The sequence below is a fragment of the Tauraco erythrolophus genome, chromosome 1, assembly GCF_009769465.1.
Source record: "Tauraco erythrolophus isolate bTauEry1 chromosome 1, bTauEry1.pri, whole genome shotgun sequence".
Lineage (NCBI taxonomy): Eukaryota > Metazoa > Chordata > Aves > Musophagiformes > Musophagidae > Tauraco > Tauraco erythrolophus.
Window position 1 is genome coordinate 66,203,139 of NC_141465.1, and position 18,298 is coordinate 66,221,436.

An 18,298-nucleotide genomic window follows, 5' to 3' on the forward strand; every position below is an offset into this window, starting at 1 on the left:
TAAATTGCCTACTGTTTTTTCACCTACAAAGTTACATCAACTTGAACTATATTTTGCTGGAGGCCTTCCAGTACCTACAAACAGAGAACATTTAAAGATAACACCTCCTAAACATAGGCTGCGAAGCTGCAAAAGCAATGAAACTAAGAGTGTGTAGATAAACATAATACATGGCTTCAGAAACAAAACTCTGGAGACACTTCTACAGAGTAGTCCAACACTTTTTGAAATCCTCTGGCCTTTCTTACATTGTTAACATATCCCAGAACGTACCAGAGTGATACCACAACCACCCTCAGACTCTACTGCTTGCCTTCACTGCTATCAGAACAGCTGTGTTTGAACTGGAGTGGCTTGGAGAGACAGATGGAGCATAGCAAACAAGATCACACAGTTCAGCTCTGTTTCCCAAGATGTGGCACCAGGATAAGAGAAGGACAGTCTCACAACAGCCCGCCAGCATGCTCAGGGGTGCCAAGCAAGACAACTCTTCTCCCATTCCTCGAGTTGTGAAAGCACAACTCCAGCACCTCACGTGTCCTGTCCATCAAGCCAAGCAAGCCATCAGCATGCCATCTCCATCCTGGGGAATATTTAACTAAACCTATAACTTCTATGCTTCAGTTTACTGGCGGCCAGAACATCAGGGAAAACTGAGATTACTGACACTGAGGATGAGTTATCTAAGCATAAAACATAGTTAGCTCCAGCAGCTCTGGACATCAAAAAAAAAGACATCGAGAGAAGCAGCAAGTACGTTTGGGGTTCATTGCGAGGGATACCTAAAGGTCATTTGTCCTTTAGACTCATCTTACCATCCTTGTCCCCTCGGAAAAGCTGGGACGTCTAGGTCATCTGGGATTTAGAACCATTAAGGAATCATAGAATCATGGAATGGTAATGGTTAGGGTTGGAATGGACCTCAAAGATCATCTAGTTCCAACCCCCCTTCCATGGGCAGGGACACCCTCCACTACACCAGGTTGCTAAAAGCTTCATCCAACCTGGCCTTGAACACTTTCAGGGATGGGGCATCCACAACTTCTCTGAGCAACCTGTTCCAGTGCCTCACCACCCTCAGAGTGAAGAATTTATTCCTTATATCTAATCTAAATCTACCGTCTTTCAGTTTAAAGCCATTGCCCCTTGTCCTATCACTACATGCCCTTGTAAAAAGTCCCTCTCCATCTTTTCTGTAGGCCCCCTTTAAGTATTGGAAGACTGCAATAAGATCACCCAGGAGCTTTCTCTTCTCCAGGCTGAACAACCCCAACTCTCTCAGCCTGTCTTCATAGGACATACTTTATGATCCTTCCTCATTTCTGGTCCATTGCTTGCATTTCTTACTGAAATTACGTACTTTTAATCTTTTCTCTGCAACAGTGAGAACAGAAATGTAATTTTGAAAAAAAAGTACTTTCAAAAAAACCCTGAAGTTCTAATTTGCTCATTCCCAAGATATGGACCATAAGTAAATTGTATTATAGAATTATAATATGAGGCACATAAAAATCAAAACAATTGGCTATGTTGCTGTAAACAAGGAAGTGAAAGACTGTGAGCATAACGGCTAACTTAAGTTTGCTTTTGAATAGGTTTGTCACATGACAAATGAGTTTTTAAACTCAATTATAGAAGACTGCAGTGGAAGGTCACCCTTAATAGATACTGGGGACACATTATGAATGTTCTATTTCAGGAACAGTTGTGATTGGAGCTTTCTCCTCTTTAATTATCAAAAAGAGGAAGATGAGAGGAAAAATATACAAATCAAATCAAAACAGAAGCTAAACTAGAGTGGATTCTCTGGTGTCTAATTTGAGTTCATTTCACATTGCATTTTTCTTCTTGATGGGAACATTAATAAGGATCCTTCTGCTCCAGTGACGTGTGAAGAATCATAGAATGATTTGGGTTGGAAGGGACCTCAAAGATCATCTAGTTCCAACCCCTCTGCCATGGGCAGGGACACCCTCCACTACACCAGGTTGCTCAAAGCCTCATCCAGCCTGGCCTTGAACACTTCCAGGGATGGGGCATTCGCAACTTCTCTGGGCAACCTGTTCCAGTGCCTCACCATCCTCAATGTAGGTGTCAAAGACCTCTGTCCACCTAATAAGTTTCAAAACCTCAATCAAATTTACAGGGAAGATATTGGGACTAACAGACAGGCAGATTTATTAACATGCTGACACAGTGACAATGCAGGCTTCCTTTCCTGAGGAAACAAGCTAAAGATGTGAAAGTAGAAGGATGGATATCAAAATCCAGTCACTTCACTTTTACACATTTTTCCTTCCCTTATTTATGATCTATATTTTATCTGTGCAGATATTGAAGGTCTTTAGCTGTGGATGCCATGGCGAGCTGGGGCTTTGCATTCTTCAATTAATATTAAAGTTGTAACATAGCTGCAGCTAACACAGGATCCTGGATTCTTCAGTCAGAAAAAATTCCCATTAGTCATGAAAAATTTAGTTCAAATAAGCAATACAGGATTGGACCATTATCTATTATTAATCCTTTTTTCAAGCTGAAGTAATTATGCAATAAACAAGTTCTGTTCTTGCAAAAAAAATAATAGTCCCCAGTGTTTTCAGAAACGGTGGATTTTATTTTGTAATTGCCTCTTTGCAGAAAATCATTGGAAGACTAGACAGGAAAAATACTTGTTATTTTTTGGCAGGCAAAGTTGGTGTGTGTTTTGTTTACTTTCAATAGGAACATTTCTACTGAAATTCCAGATAGAACCAATCACTCCAGAAGGCTAGAATGATAATTAACTAAAACCAGACAGTGTCAATGTATTATTTTGCCTTCCATATACACTTTCACAGTTACTATATATGTTTTTGACTCGCAGTGTGATACATAAACACATATATTATTCAAAAACACACACACCACAAAGAGGTAGGTAAAGCTCTGAAAGTTCACACTGCATTAGCATGTGCAAGTTGTACACCAGGCAACAGATGACATTTGACTTGAGTGATGGGTGGCTTCCACCTTTAACTGTGTTCTGTTCATTTGAAGAGTTGTGCACGTTAGTGTTCTTCTGCATCGGCTTAAAGCCGTTAGATTCAAACTTTTTTTTTTTTCTTGTTAGATAAAGTTTGGAGGCATTGCATGCCAGGGAGCTGCCTTTTTGCTTATTTATGTTTCTAGCTTTACAGGGCTTGGTTCCCTTGGGTGCAGTTTACTCTCAAGTACCGCTTTCAGGAGGCAAAAAGACCTTGAAGTGGACATAAATTACATTTGGCTGAGTACAAGACTCAACCGATATTCTTTAAACATTTGAATACTTCCTGAAATCCTGCTAGAACATCTGGGTTTGCTGAACACACGCTGGGGGAAGTTGAGGAATTAACCATAACCTCGGGAGACCAGTGTGCTGAGGCTCCATCTAGAGTCAGTGGAGAGAGACTGGCTCCAAAACTAGCCTCCAGCAGAGTTTGCTTTTCTTTGTTGGCTGCAGAGATGCTTAGGGAGACCAGCCTTGCTATTCTGGAGTTAATGGCTTTGAATGGTTCCTAGGAACTTTTTCATAATCCGTATAAAGCGAGGCTAAGCACTCAAACCTGATCTATACCCCACCCAACCTTGTGCTCACTTCCATGGGCTTGGGATCAAACTAAATGGCCATCTCACAGAGCTACTGCACGGGAGGCTTGCTTTTAAATAATGCTTGTGCATGGCTTCAAATAGGCATCCTGTGCAGAGAATGAAGCTTTTTCCTCACGGTTATCACAGATGTGCTCAGTGGTACAAACACACTGGAAAAGTGTTCTGTAGTCATCTGCAGAGACATGCATTTACACCAAAGCTTAAAAATTCAAATTGGCTGTTATTTTAGTGTTTGAACTCCATCTTAGAGCTCTAGAGTCCTAAAGGGCATGATGCGTTAGTCCGGCACAGGTCAAAGGAGAGTACATTTTGAAGGACATACTTTAAATACTCCCACAGCAGGGTTAGGTTTAACCACAGACTGTAACTACTGGTAAATTCATAATAGCAAGAAGAACTGTTGTACCATCACATCGAAACTGATTGTTTGAATCTATGCTTCCTGTTTACCCAGTTCCCCTCCATTTGATCAAAGAAAGCAATACAGTAGCTGTAGTTGGTATTTGGCATGCTTTTTTAAGAGCACAAAAGAAATTTGTTTTGATGATTGTCAGGAGTCAGTCCCTTTTGTCAAAATGGTAAACTACTTGGAAGAAATAGGCTAGAAAGGATGAATCCTGCCTCTTAAAACTTCATAGAAGTGTGGTTTGCAAGACTTCTCTAGCATCCCACTCTGAGTGTGACTATTGCCAACACTACACCAGGCCAACTGAGGCTTTGTCCAGCCAAGCCTTGAAAACATCCAAGGACAGAGGCACTAAGCACAGTCCTAGTGTTGCTCTGCTGTTTCCACACCCCTAACAGAAAATGCTTCTGCTGGTTCACTTGTGCTTTGTAACACATCTCCATCTCAAGGAAGTTCTATGTACTGGAATAACATGAGTGAAAACATTGTACAATTATACAAAATACCATACCTGAAAAACAACTAGAGATGACCTACCAGCTGTTAAGGACTAACTTAAGGATCACCTTTCTGGTTTTGCTTCAGCCTCCACTGGGACTCTGATTAAGCTGACATGAAGCATGACGTCTGCAGGGCTTTCTCTAGTGAAGACAGTGAAAGTCTTCCCACTGTGTTCTGTATCCAAGACCAATAGCACCAGATTGTTAAAGCAATCAATCCAACAGCTCAGCTTCTTAAATTCTATCTTTTCTCACCTTTTCCTAGGTTGGAAAAATCCACAAGAATGCTGCCCGCAAAAGAGAATACCACGTATTGTTCATGGTGATCACTACAGTTATCTGTTATCTTGTGTGTTGGATTCCCTATGGAGTTATAGCATTACTTGCAACATTTGGTAAGCCAGGAGTGGTGACTCCAGTTGCAAGCGTCATACCTTCCATCCTAGCAAAAAGCAGCACTGTTTGTAATCCCATTATCTACATACTTATGAATAAGCAGGTAAGACATGTTATTTTAAAAATATGTTTTCTTTAGGATCTGTTAGGCATTCTTGACTGCTGTGGCTACCAGTCCTATAGATGCGTCTTTGGGAGAAGGACATTTGGGGCTTATCCAAACTATATCACTGGAGTCTCGGGGTGGAAGTGTTTGCAATCAACGTAATATATTACTAGACAGGAAGAACAGATAAACGTCTGCTTATTGAAATTACTTGTGTTCTTCTGTGGACACACTGGGTTTAATTTATATGCTGCAAAGTTGCCAAAGACATTGGCGTCTATTTACAAGAAGAATATTCAAACATTTAGGGAGGGGTGGGAGGGGAGAAAAGAAGGATAAGAAGATGTGATTTTGTGACCTTGAAAACAATATGAAGGAGGATACCATTTGCAAATACCATTTTCATGACAGATCCCCTTGAAAACAAATGGTCATTGCAATTACAGTTTTTGTGGACTTCTATATCCTTCCTGTTATTTTCCCAATTCAGCTACATGCCAAAATAGGTAATGAATTTTGTCTTACAAGGACCAAGACAAATTCTAATGCTTCTAAAATGCCTAGATCCAGTTCAGGTCCCTCATTCCTGTAAATGGCATTTTCAGTACACAAAAGAGAAGTTCCTGACGCTTCTGTATTGACAACTCTGACTCTAAAGTTTGATAATGGCAGATCTGGAAGTCTTAAAAGTGTTTTGCTGTTTTGCAGTAAGAAATTTAGAAAATATGCATAGTTTATGAAAACATCTTATCTTTTTATTACATTATGTGTTAGAGGTTGCTCTCAATTTCATGTCTTCAAGATGATCAGAGGGCCTGGGGCACCTCTCCTTTGAAGACAGGCTGAGAGAGTTGGGGTTGTTCAGCCTGGAGAAGAGGAGGCTCCGGAGAGACCTTCTAGCAGCCTTCCAGTACCTGAAGGGGGCCTAAAAGAAAGCTGCAGAGGGACTTTTTGCAAGGGTGTGTAGTGATAGGACAAGGGACAATGACTTTAAACTGAAAGAGGGGAGATTTAGATTAGATAGAAGGAAGAAATTTTTTACATTGAGGGTGGTCAGGCACAGGAACAGGTTGCCCAGAGAAGTTGTGGATGCCCCATCCCTGGAAGTGTTCAAGGCCAGATTGGATGAGGCTTTGAGCAACCTGATCTAGTGGAAGGTGTCCCTGCCCATGGCAGGGGGGTTGGAACTAGATGATCCTCAAGGTCCCTTCCAACTCAAACTATTCTATGATTCTATGATTATGTCCATTACGCTATTATAAAGCAAATATACTCCCTTTATCCTTTCTTGTTCAGTGTATGCTGGAGCATACACTTAGTATATATCAATAGCAGCATTATGTTATTGTGGAGCCTAGACATGGGAAAAGCTGAATGTAACAACCAAATATATTCTAATTTTGCCACATCCTGATATCATTCTTGGTCTGGTTCATCTGACCTAAAGTTCTTAAACAAGGAATTAATCTACTTCTGGAGTTTGAAGGAAAGATCTCAGGCAAGCCGTGAAATCTGCTTGAAATAAGAAAGAAAAAGTACTACTTCCTTCCGCAAGACAAAGACTTCATTTCTAAAGTCTAGTTTGAGCTGACATTGAAAAATATAGAGACCTCCATTTAAGAAGTGCTAATGCTGAAGCAAAATAGTAACTTTTTCTCCTTCCCCTTACCTTTTACAATTCTTATTGAAATATCTCAACAGCAGCATCTGTCTTGCTTCTTTATTCTCTGAGCACTTTTACTGAGCTCCTTGACTTCCATCAGAATATCTGACCATGCTGTGATCACTGGAGCAGGTGATAACAGGGATCACAAGTATGTTTCGACATTGTCTTTACGCATGAAGCCTATCCCAAATAGCAAGGGCATGGAAGCCAGGGGAAAGATATGGGTCCTAAAACACATTAACTCAGTACAGAGCCTTGAGTGCCTCCATGTGCCTCGAGAACAGAATCACATGTACAATTACCTGTGGTGACAATCTGGCAGCCACAGATACACACACAAATAAGACTGGTTTTATATTCCCAGAGTGCTTCAAGCAGTTATTGGGAACTGTGTATTCTGCAGCATCAAAGGATTATGAGACAGTCACGCTGCTGTGGGTGTGCTGAGGCAAAAGGCAGAGGCTCACTGTTGAGAAGAAGCTGATTAGCAGGCATGAAACCAGGGTGCTTGCACATCACAGGAGTGCAGCAAGATGTCTAAAATCACTCTTCCTTGCAGTAGCTGTCTTTTTCAGTTATAAAGGAAATACTCCTGAATGCTTGTTTCTCAATAAGGGGTTTACTTTTTATCCAGTTTTTCATCTCTTATAAGGAAAGATCAGTGTGGGATCATCTGTCTGCAAGGGGAAGATTCTGTTAGGACAGTTTTGAGGCAAGGCAGGCCATTTCTTAGCAGCAGGAACTGAAAAGGCTGTGCGACAGTTCAGGAGCACCATGGCAGGGAACTGGAAACAGTTTCTTAAATAATCTTCCTTCATTTCCAGTCACATGTAAGACCAATTTATTACATTTCTCACTTTGAACACCGAGGATGTTTCATTTGTTTCCCACTGCCTGCTGTTTCACAGCTGCCACCATTTAACAAAGAAAGACAAGAGGGCAAAGTCAAATTGGTCTTGGAGGGTGGATCATTAGTTGCCAGCTGGTTGTCGCTCTATGAGTTGGATTTTTTTCATAGTTAGCTTCCTTATTGTTGCAGAAATCAAGACAAAAATCACTCCTGTAAAGGAGCTTGGTCAGATTTGGGGTAAATACTTTTCACTCTAATAAAACCAAAATAATAGCTAATACCTAGCATTAATCCACAACTCTCATCGGCTGTCCCACTGTGTATTAGTAGTAAAATTATTTTTATCTGATGCTGAGGAATGAGTCTCTCTCAAAAAAGGTGAAACACATCCCTCCATCTGTTCCCCTTCCTTTCAAAACAGGTACAATAGTAACACCCTGTCCAATGCGTCACTGGTGTTCACAGCACCTCAACTGCTCTGTAGTTGTTCTCATTCTTTTTTTGTAAATTTAACACCTCAGGAAAAGACATCCTCTTCTCAGCACTCAGCTTTTCTGGGCTTTGTGCTTAGCTGAGAATTGTCACAGGAGGCACCTGCCCTGCATTTTTCACAGTCCTGTCTTTTCAGGTGCAAGATGCCACAATAGGCTACTTACTCCTGCATAAATACGTGGAGAATATATGGCTTAATTTTTAGTTCTCTGTGCATAAGCTAAGCTTTTTTACTTTGGGACATGCCCTGAAGATTGCAAAATTCCAGCTACCATGAATCAATGTGCAATATCATGGAACCGTAGCCTCTAAGTCAGCCTTAAAACTCATCCTGCAGAGCACACTTTTAACTCTCAAGCAGGCCCTGAGCCACTTTCATGGTCCAGGAACCCCAGAAAAAAAGTTTTGTCTTTGCTGTTGCCTGCTGCACTAGCCTGAGGTGATAAAACCCTGGGGAAAAAGGTGAATTTCTCTCCAGTTGCAGGGAGTCTCTGAGGCAGGGCGGCATGGGGCACACCGCTCTCCTCTGTCCTCTGCTCTTCTCTAGGATGAGAGAGATGCACCATTCAAGCTGGACTGTTGCTGGGCTGATAACATAATGCCAGGCAGACATGAAGTTTCACTGACAAATCTGTAAAGCATTAAAGCGCCTGAGATAGAAGTGATGTTTGGGGGAAAGCTAGAGGAGACAGTAGAGGAAACTTTGTTTTCCCTATTCTCTCACTATGGATGGATCTTTTGCCCCTTGGCAACACAACTGTGTGCTCCTAGGGCAGCCCTCCACGAAGGGCATGCTCCAGAAAATGCAGCACACAGGCAAGCAGCATGCCAGTGGGGCCAGTGCTGCTGCCCCCGGTTGCCGGAGCAAGCTGGGCAGGGTCAGCATGCTTAGGGTTTCAGTGTATCAGTCCTTTTTTGGTTTTACAGTTAATATAGTTATGCAGATTTTCTGTTTCATCTTCTCTTACCTCTCTCAGTATCTTTTATTCCCATCATAGCTCCCTGTCAAGTTCGCATTGTCTCCCTTCAAACTTTCACCCTTGCAGCCACCCCAAACAGATTTTTAATGACAGCTTCAACTACCTTCCTTTCATGGTGACGGTGCTGACAGAACCCGCTTTTTCATGGATTACATGCAAGCAGGTATTAGCATTCACCTGAATGATATGGAGCTTGTCTGTAGCCCTGGGCTTGCTGTTGAGGAGATGATTGCTGGAGGCATCTTGCTTTCGTGTATTCCATAGAACCACTCAGGAACCCTGACATGGAAGAGCTTTCTGTCTGGTGTAGCTGTACTTGAGAACATACTGCACTGAGAACCAGGGATCATTAGCTGGATAACAAAATGATGTGGTAGCTTTTGAGCTTAACCTTATGTATCAAAAGTTCATTTTTTATTGATATAGAAGTCAGGATATGAATAACGAGTGCTTGAGAGGGTATGGTTATGGACGAGACACAGTGAGACTGAGTGAATCTGCACTTGCTATTTCACATATTTCACTCAGAGAAAACAGGCATTTGCTGCATTGCTACCAACAGACAAATTTAAGTCAAATTAAACCCATATCACTCAAAGATCTACAGAACCAATTGCTTGGAGGCCACTAGTCAGATTATAAATCACAGCCTTTGTTGATGCAAAATAGCCTTGCTCCACTGCAGCTCATGGGCTTCCAACTAATTACATGATTTGGGGAGTTACTTCCACACATCTAGTCACTCAGGTAGTGCACCTACGGCTTCCTTGGTTACTGAAACTTGGGCTAACACATCTAATAGTGTTTTGCATATAACAATTGACGAAAAACCACCCAAACCCTGTGATCAGCAATGTGCTATTTCTGGTGTCAGAAAGTGCCTCTGAGCAAAAGTAAGGAGGGAGAGTGTGAGGGAAGGGATATATTAGATGTGAACAGAAGTCCCTGATTAGCAGTTGGATTTCCAGTCCGTCTTCTTGTATTTCAATCACTGCACTTATAAAAATAGAAGCTGACTCTGTCATTTTCCCCAAAGATTTGGAGAAGTGATGCTGAAAAAAATATACACACTCATTTGAAAATAACTAATACTGTGACCTTTCCAAATTTATCACGCACTGGAGGGAGAGAGGAGGTCTGGGTGAGGGAGAAATTAAATAGAAAGAATGAACAAACTAAACCAACTGCAAAGACTTCTGTTTTGTTTTGGTTTTGGTTTTGGGTTTTTTTTTTGGTGGACAATGAGATTAGAGTAACAAGGATGTACTTAAGAGTGTTCCTCAACAAGACCTGGACTCAGTGCATGTGACTGTGCTTCTTACCACTGAGCACTTAACTCAGGCACACAGCCCTGTTGCTGCTCACACATCGAATGGTCTTCAGGTTTATCTTCATTGTTCATGCACATAATGTAAAAGAGGCCCAAGCTGAGAGCCTCTATGGAGAGGCTATGAAGAAGCAAGGGAACAATGTTGGAGTCTGATGTGCGCTAAGCAGGAGTCAACTCAGCAGGGACGTGGAGTTTTCCCAGCAGGCTAGAACTGTGAGCATAAGGAAGTGTTTTTATATTATTTTGTTATTTTAGGATGCATGACAACACACCATCCAGAGAACTGGTACTGACTCAGATGACAAGTCACACACCTCCCAGGCACGTTGTGGCTGCAGCGGTCCCTGGGAAGCTATATCACCACCATCCACCTCTCACCAAGTGGGTCACTACCCACACCAGCCTCTTCTTCCAGGGCCTTCGTGGAACTTCTCTGCTGCCAGATGAGGAATAAGATGTTCTTCTTTCTTTAATGATAACCTGTCTGTGCCTTATATATGCAGTTTTCTAGCAACCCTTCTCAGTCCTTCTTGATCTTATGTTATGCACTCAGCATGGAGAAATGCATACGCACTTTGGGAAACAGCTGCACGTGACAGTCATAAAAAAAAATAACCTTAACATTTCCCAACTGGCTGTATAACAGCTGTATTTTCAGTCAATTTTCATCTGGTATTGTGCAGTTTTCAGTATTTCCAACAAAAGGTAGTGTTTCATTTTTAAAGCTGCAGGAATACGTGGGTGAGTTAACACTGTTCGGGTTTTTTTAAGCTGCTCATTTTCCCACTTGGAAAAATAAGATATTTTAGCGGCACGAAGAGCAAAACTACAGATCTGTAAAGATAGTATACAATGCAGGGACAATTGTGTCAAGCCTCATTTTATGCACAAATTGGAACATACCTATTAAGTCTTGAAAAGAGACCTCGTTTGTTTAGTTCGTGACCTTCTAGAGACTGGTGGTCTACCATAATATTTATTATCATAAGTTGTTATCATTTTTTATTAAAATTAATGTAGCTGTTAATACTCATCATCTGTTTTTTCGTCTCTTCACTGGTAACTGGGCTGACTTTGAGTAGATAATAGTCAACATAAAGAAGTGATGCTACATTACCTTCTCAGTCATCTGGAAATGGCGAGATTTTTTGTCCAAATAGAATTGCACACCCGAGCTCTGAAGTTGACAATGGGCAAAGTCAAAATGATCTCTTAGTGCACAACAGTCTACGCTAAGTACAATACTATAGTACAGTTCAGAAGTGTTTTGACTTTATTCCTCTTCCAACATGCAGTGTTATGACTTTTTAAAGTTGAAGGGCGAAGAGAAGAAAGGTCTCAAGGGCAACTTCACTGTTGTCATAAGGTATAACTGCATTTCACACAGTGAACTCAAAATTACTTTAGCAATTTCTCCTGCAGCTCACTACAAAAAGATCAGCTCAGGCAAATAACCTGGGCATTTAACTAGGGTCCCAAGAAGCCCCAGCCAGCCTTCATGCTGCCCCAGGCTACATTCTTGGTACAACCTGGCTGAGTATGTTGACATGAGCTTGTCCTGCCTACCGTGTGGATGCTCTCTGGGGGATGCACTGACTTCAACATCAGAGAAGGGTTTAGGACTGACTTCTTTAGACCCAGGGCATAAGTAGGAAGCAGGTAGCCAGGCCACCTCTCTTGCAAGCAAAATATAAAATAAAAATGGAAACTAATACATACAAATGAACAACACCACAGGGTAAGCACATGTGTTTTGGGCTATATAATGACTTGCAACTTATGGCTAGGGAATATATTAATGGAAATGACATCCAGTTGAAAGATATGCTTTTCTGGAAGACACAGAAAGTGAAGGGCAGCAATATCTCTTTATGTTATGTATGATTTTAAACAGCATCTAATATGTTGATGTCTCTTCCTATATTGCTCTTTTCATAGCACTGGAGAAACCTGGAGCTTCACAGAAATGGGAAGAGACCTACACATTAGACAAGGGAAATGAATGGGTCAGAATGCCTAGGGGAAAACACAATGAGTATGGTTTGTAGCAAAGATAATGGGATCCTTTTGCAGTCCATATCCACCCTGCAAAACGAAACAGGCATTTCTGAAAGAGGGAGAGGAGACTCCAAAGAGACTGAAGCTGAGGTCAAATTTGAAGTGACTAGTAGTGCAGAAAGAGAGAGGGAGGAAACCTCAAGAGTCTGTACTGGGACCAATACTATTTGATATCTTTGTCAAAGACATAGGAGGATTGAGTACATCTTCAGATGACACCAAACTGAGTGATGCCATTGATATGCTTGAAGAAAGGGATGCTGTCTAGAAGCACCTTGACAGGCCTGAGGAGTGGGCCTGTGCAAATGTTATGAAGTACAATAAGGCCTAGGGCAAGGTCAGGGCAATCACCGGTAGCAATATAGAATGGGGAATAAATGGATTGAGAGTAGCCCTGTGGAGAAAGACTTGGGGGTATTGGTGGATGAAAAGCTCAACTTGACCTGGCAATATGTGCTTGCAGGCACAAAAGCCAACCGTATCCTGGGCTGCATAACAATAATTGTGGCCAACAGGTCAAGGGAGGTGACTCTTACCCTCTACTCTGCTCTGGTGAGACCCCACCTGCAGTACTGTGTCCTCAGCACAGGAAAGCCATGGACCTGTTACAGTTGGTCCAGGAGAGGACCACAAAACCAGTCAGAGGGCTGGAAGACCTCTCCACTGAAGAAAGGCTGGAAGAGTTGGTGTTTAGCCTGGAGAAGAGAAGGCTCCAGGGAGACCTTGTTATGGCCTTTCAATATATAAAGGGGGATTATAAGACAGACAGATAGAGAGTTTTTACCAGGGCCTGTAGTGACAGGCCAAGGGGACATGAATTTAAACTGAAAGAAGGTAGATTTATATTGGATGTAAGGAAGAAATTTTTTATGATGAGGGTGGTAAGACACTGGAACAGGAATTTTTTAATATCAAGTTGGATGGGACTTTGAGCAACCTGATTTAGTGAAAGATATTCCTGCCCATGGCAGGAGGATTGGACTAAATGATCTTTAAAGGTCCCTTCCAACTCAAACCATTCTATCATTCTATGATATAGAAAGTAATCTTGTCATATAACACACTTACTATGTCTTTTCTTGTCTCTTCCATGTATTCTGTAAAGCTGGATGACTAACCTGTTTCTTCAGAGGTTTAAGTGATCAGTGTAATTTATAATAAGGCCCTAGGCATGATGCAGGTAAATATTTTGATCTATTTGGATGAGTCAACTGTCAAAATCAAAATATAATTGAACCTCAACTTAAAAGGTCACGTCCGCCCTGGGGCATTCTCATTAATATTAGCTTAGAAAAGAGGGACTATTACCTCAACTGTTTCTTGACAACCTGGCAGCTGATGCTGGTCAATAGAAGAGGTCATAGTCACACTTACCTTGTCAGAGGCAGGGAAATCAGAGTTAACTGCAGTGATTGAATGACAGGAGATTAACATTGCTACCTGTTTGAGGCCTAGCAGGGAAATACCTGCAAGAAAAGATTTGACCTCTAAAATTACTTTCACTATCCAAAAGGCAATAAAACAACAAACTCTTTAAGGATTCATAGAATTTGTAGGGTTACACATCTTAGCTTTTCTCCACTACAGTGAAAACAGCTTCATTCAAATTGTTTACACTTGCCTATCGTGATCAGCCTATCTATCACATGTACATCTGTCCTCAAGGAAGAGTCTAGATGGTCAAAGGCTCAGTCAGTGCTAAGAAAAGTGGAGGGGAAAAACAGGATCAATTATTACTGACTGTAATGTTTCTTGCTTGCCATATTTGAGTGTGTTCTAGGAGTTGGGTGTAAGCACTTGGCATTTTGGTACCTTTTTCTGAACTGATTTCAAAGCTTGGTGTGGACAGCTAAGGTCATACAAAGGTGTACAGGATCTATAGCTAGACTGAAATTGTGCTGCTCTTCAAATAGTATTACCAAGCCACATTGAATGGATGTTATGACACCTTCTGTCACAGTGATCTCAACTGCAACACCAGGTCAGGGATCAGACTGAATTTTAGCCCACGCCTTGGTCTGGCTAAGCTCAACCATTAGCTTAGCTTCAGACTTCCCCAATTTAATTCTAATGCTTCTGGTTTTCTATAAAATGTCCACATTTTAAAGGTAGGTCTCCAGCTATGTATTTGCTGCAACTTACCATTTCAAAGCTGAAAGCAGGCATAGGTCAGCTGAAGAAGCCAGAATTGCTAATGCAATGCAACAGATTATGTAAGTAAAGAATGTAGTTGCTTTATGAGGACAATCAAGTTCAACAGATGAAAAAGATTTGAAAAAGTAATGTAACCCTGAAGGTAACAGAACCTCTCATTTTCCTCTCCTGTTCAATCACTGAATAATCTCTAGCGATGCAGCAGTGGCATAAGACTAAAATTTTATCCAGAGCAGGATGTTTTTGTACATTTTGTGTCAGTTGACATTACTTCTTAGAGTTTTACTGTATCTACCAGGTATATCTTTGCAGTCATGTATCCAGCTAACAATTCAAGCAACAATCATTTCAGATTACGTGGATGGAGAGAAAAACAAAATGAGATTTCCTAGTCAGATAATATTCTTCAGCATTTATATAACCTCCTCTAAACAAATATTGTGAATTGATTTAATCCTTGGTATCCTTGTAAAGCAGATAATTATCATCATATTAGCTTTACAGCAAGAGAAATTTGGGGATCAAAAGTTAGATTACTGCTCAAAACCTCATGAACTAGCACAGCAAGTCTAATTCAAATCTATAGAACTTTATTTTATGATTTAATCATGATGTCCTTCTCCCTTCAGGGCAAAAAAGCTGCTGTACTCAAGGATATAATGGTTGCGACAGCATGGAAGTACAACAGAAAACTATATTGAGTCTCTAATTCATTAGGATAAATCCCTTTTCATTATAAACTGCCTCATTTAATGCATTTCAGAAATTCAACAGTGTCCAAATGAAAACAAATTTGAGCTTTCCTGTTTTTTGAAGTAGAAGCTGTTGCAGAGCTTTATTCCTCTGATGTTTAGTATAGTGTTCTGGGTTGGGCCGGGAAAGGGTTAATTTTTTTTTTTTTTTCCCTTCCTTTTTTTTTTTTTTTTTTCGCGGGAGGCTGAAAGGGACACGGTTCAGGCAGCTGACCCAGCCTGGCCAATGGCTATTCTATACCATGTGGCTCATGCTCAGGGTATATATTGGGGGAGCAGCCGGGGGAGGGGTTCGCTTCGGTGATCGGGAGCGGGCGGTGCGTCGCGTTTCGCGTGCGGTCAGTTCGTATTGTTTTCGCGTTTATACGTTCAGAGTTGTTTACCCTGTTTTTCTTTTCCCTTTTCCTGATACTGTTCTATTAAATCATCCTTATCCCAACCTACTGGTCTCGCCCCTCTCGTTCTGATTTTTTTTTTTTCTCCTCCCATCCTGCCGGAGGGAGGAGTTGAGCGAGCGGCAGCGTGGTAGCTCAGCTGCCGGCTGAGCTAAACCACGACAGTCCTTTTTGGCGCCCAACGTGGGGCACAAAGGGTTGGGATAACGACAGAGCCAAATTTGTTATACCTGTTTATTGTGTTAATAGTGATTGATCATAATGTTGTTCTGGTTGCTTTCGTGGTGGTTTTCCGCAATTCCCTACATGCCCTATGTACTGTTTGTGATGATGTTTATGACGGTTGGGAGATGGCTCAGGACCCTCCTGGCGCTGTACGGGATAACGAGGGCTTATGGTCCGGTCATGGCGCTGGCCACGCGGCTGGGCTGCTCCGTGTACGCGGCATTGGCATCGTGCCCGTATCTCGGGCGCCACTTCCCGGAATTTTTTGGTAATCGCGCCCAACCGGCGGGGGAGGCGGGGGAGTCGGGGGACGATCCCGTCCACCGGCCCTTCAGCCCACCCTTCTCGTTCGGGCCGGGTACAACAGCCTTTGAGGATTTTGAATGTCCCGGGGGTGTGCTGGCCATCATGGTCCTACTGCTGCTTGTCTGGAACGGTTTTCAGGTCCTGTCTGGGGTTAAAGAATTATTCAAAAAACTCAAGAGATGTGCCCCAAGGCAGGACAGTTACAAGTGGCACGGTGTGTGGGAAGACATGGGGAAATTCCTAGAACAGTGGGCACCTCAAGTGTTTTGGGAATTCACCCCCGAACAAGTACAGAGCCCTGACAAACTGATAGAGCAATTGGGAAAAGTGTGCTGTCGCCCTGGCAATTCCAGGGACACACAGCTCGCTGCAGTGTGCTGGGGCCTGGCCCATGCCTACCGAGTGGCCGTGTCTAATACTGTTCAGCAACCTCAAAGTAGGGAGGAGGTCCCTGAATCTGGTAAGAGCATGACAGATGCTGCAGCTGAGCTGGAGAACCCACCTGTTCCCCTGTCAGTGGCCCCTGTACAGAAAAGAAAGTGCCTAAAGAAAACAGCTCGCTTAGTAAGGGATGAAAATGAACCAGGACCATCACAAAAACAGGAGGAAGAGGTAGAACCCACATATGAGACGGTGATCATCCGATCACTGTCGCAAGGCGAGCTGCGAGATATGCGAAAGGATTTTAGCCGCCTTCCAAATGAGAACATTGTTACTTGGCTGCTCCGGTGCTGGGATAACGGGGCCAATGGCCTGGAACTAGATAGTAGGGAAGCTAGGCAGCTGGGATCCCTGTCTAGGGAAGGGGGCATTGACAAAGCAATTGGAAGGAAAACACAAACCCTCAGCCTCTGGAGGCGGCTTTTGTCAAGTGTGAAAGAAAGGTACCCCTTCAAAGACGATATTACATGTCGCCCAGGCAAGTGGATTGCCATGGAAAGTGGCATCCAGTACCTGAGGGAGTTAGCTGTGGTGGAGGTAATTTATGGTGACCTGAATAATGAGCAGTCACCCCTAGATCCAGATGAAATCCCATGCAGTCAGTTCATGTGGCGAAAATTCTTACGAAGTGCACCACCATCATATGCCAACTCGTTGGCAATATTAGCTTGGAAAGAAGGTGAAGAACAAACGGTGCAGGATGTGGCTGCTCTACTCCGGCAATACGAAGGAAGTGTTTCTTCCTCCGTACAGGCCTGCGTTGCGGGTTTGGAGAAACTGTCACAGGAGTTCCACCAATTCAAAGATGGTATGTCTGACTGTCCACCTGCACGGACCTGTGTCTCAGCTATTAGAAGCAAGCGTTCCCCTAATCAAGAGAGAGAATACAGAGTGTACACACCTCGAGGCAGCCTCTGGTTTTTCTTGCGTGACCATGGAGAGGACATGAGGAAGTGGGATGGAAAGCCTACCTCGACCCTAAGGGCACGGGTACAGGAACTGAAAGGGAAAACAGTCATAAAAGGGGATTCTTCCAGGAAAAGTGTTGCTTCGGTCTCCAGTGGGCAGCGCCCCAGACAGTATAGAAGGGCTGACTCCATCTCTGATCCTCTTGAAGGCACCTCTAATTTGTTCGTACAGAAGGACCGTGATGAATATAGTGACCAGGACTAGAGGGGCCCTGCCTCCAGCCAGGGGGAGGAGAGGGATAACAGGATTTATTGGACAGTATGGATTCGATGGCCTGGCACATCAGACCCACAGCAGTATAAGGCTTTAGTGGACACCGGTGCACAATGCACCCTAATGCCTTCACACCATAAAGGGGCAGAACCCATTTGTATTTCGGGAGTTACAGGGGGATCCCAACAGCTGACTGTGGTGGAAGCTGAAATGAGCCTAACTGGGAATGACTGGCAAACACACCGTGTTGTTACTGGTCCAGAGGCCCCGTGCATCCTGGGCATAGACTACCTCAGGAGGGGGTACTTCAGGGACCCAAAAGGGTATCGGTGGGCTTTCGGTGTAGCTGCTGTGGAGACGGAGGAAATTGAACAGTTGTCTGCCTTGCCCGGTCTCTCGGAGGACCCTTCTGTTGTGGGATTGCTGAGAGTT

General features: G+C 42.8%; 1 protein-coding gene across 3 annotated transcripts in view; it reads left to right on the plus strand.

Annotated features, from left to right (window-relative positions):
• LOC104371494 (opsin-3) overlaps positions 1 to 18,298 on the plus strand; it is a 107,435-nt gene that overhangs the window by 64,926 nt on the left and 24,211 nt on the right. For 2 of the 3 annotated variants that reach the window (XM_086619638.1, XM_086619629.1), the window contains exon 4: positions 4,799 to 5,032. In XM_086619638.1, the coding sequence (XP_086475764.1) occupies positions 4,799 to 5,032 (234 nt within the window). Of the gene's footprint in view, positions 1 to 4,798; positions 5,033 to 10,608; positions 10,937 to 18,298 lie in introns of those variants that run through there. The other variant, XM_086619646.1, reaches the window with a different exon arrangement.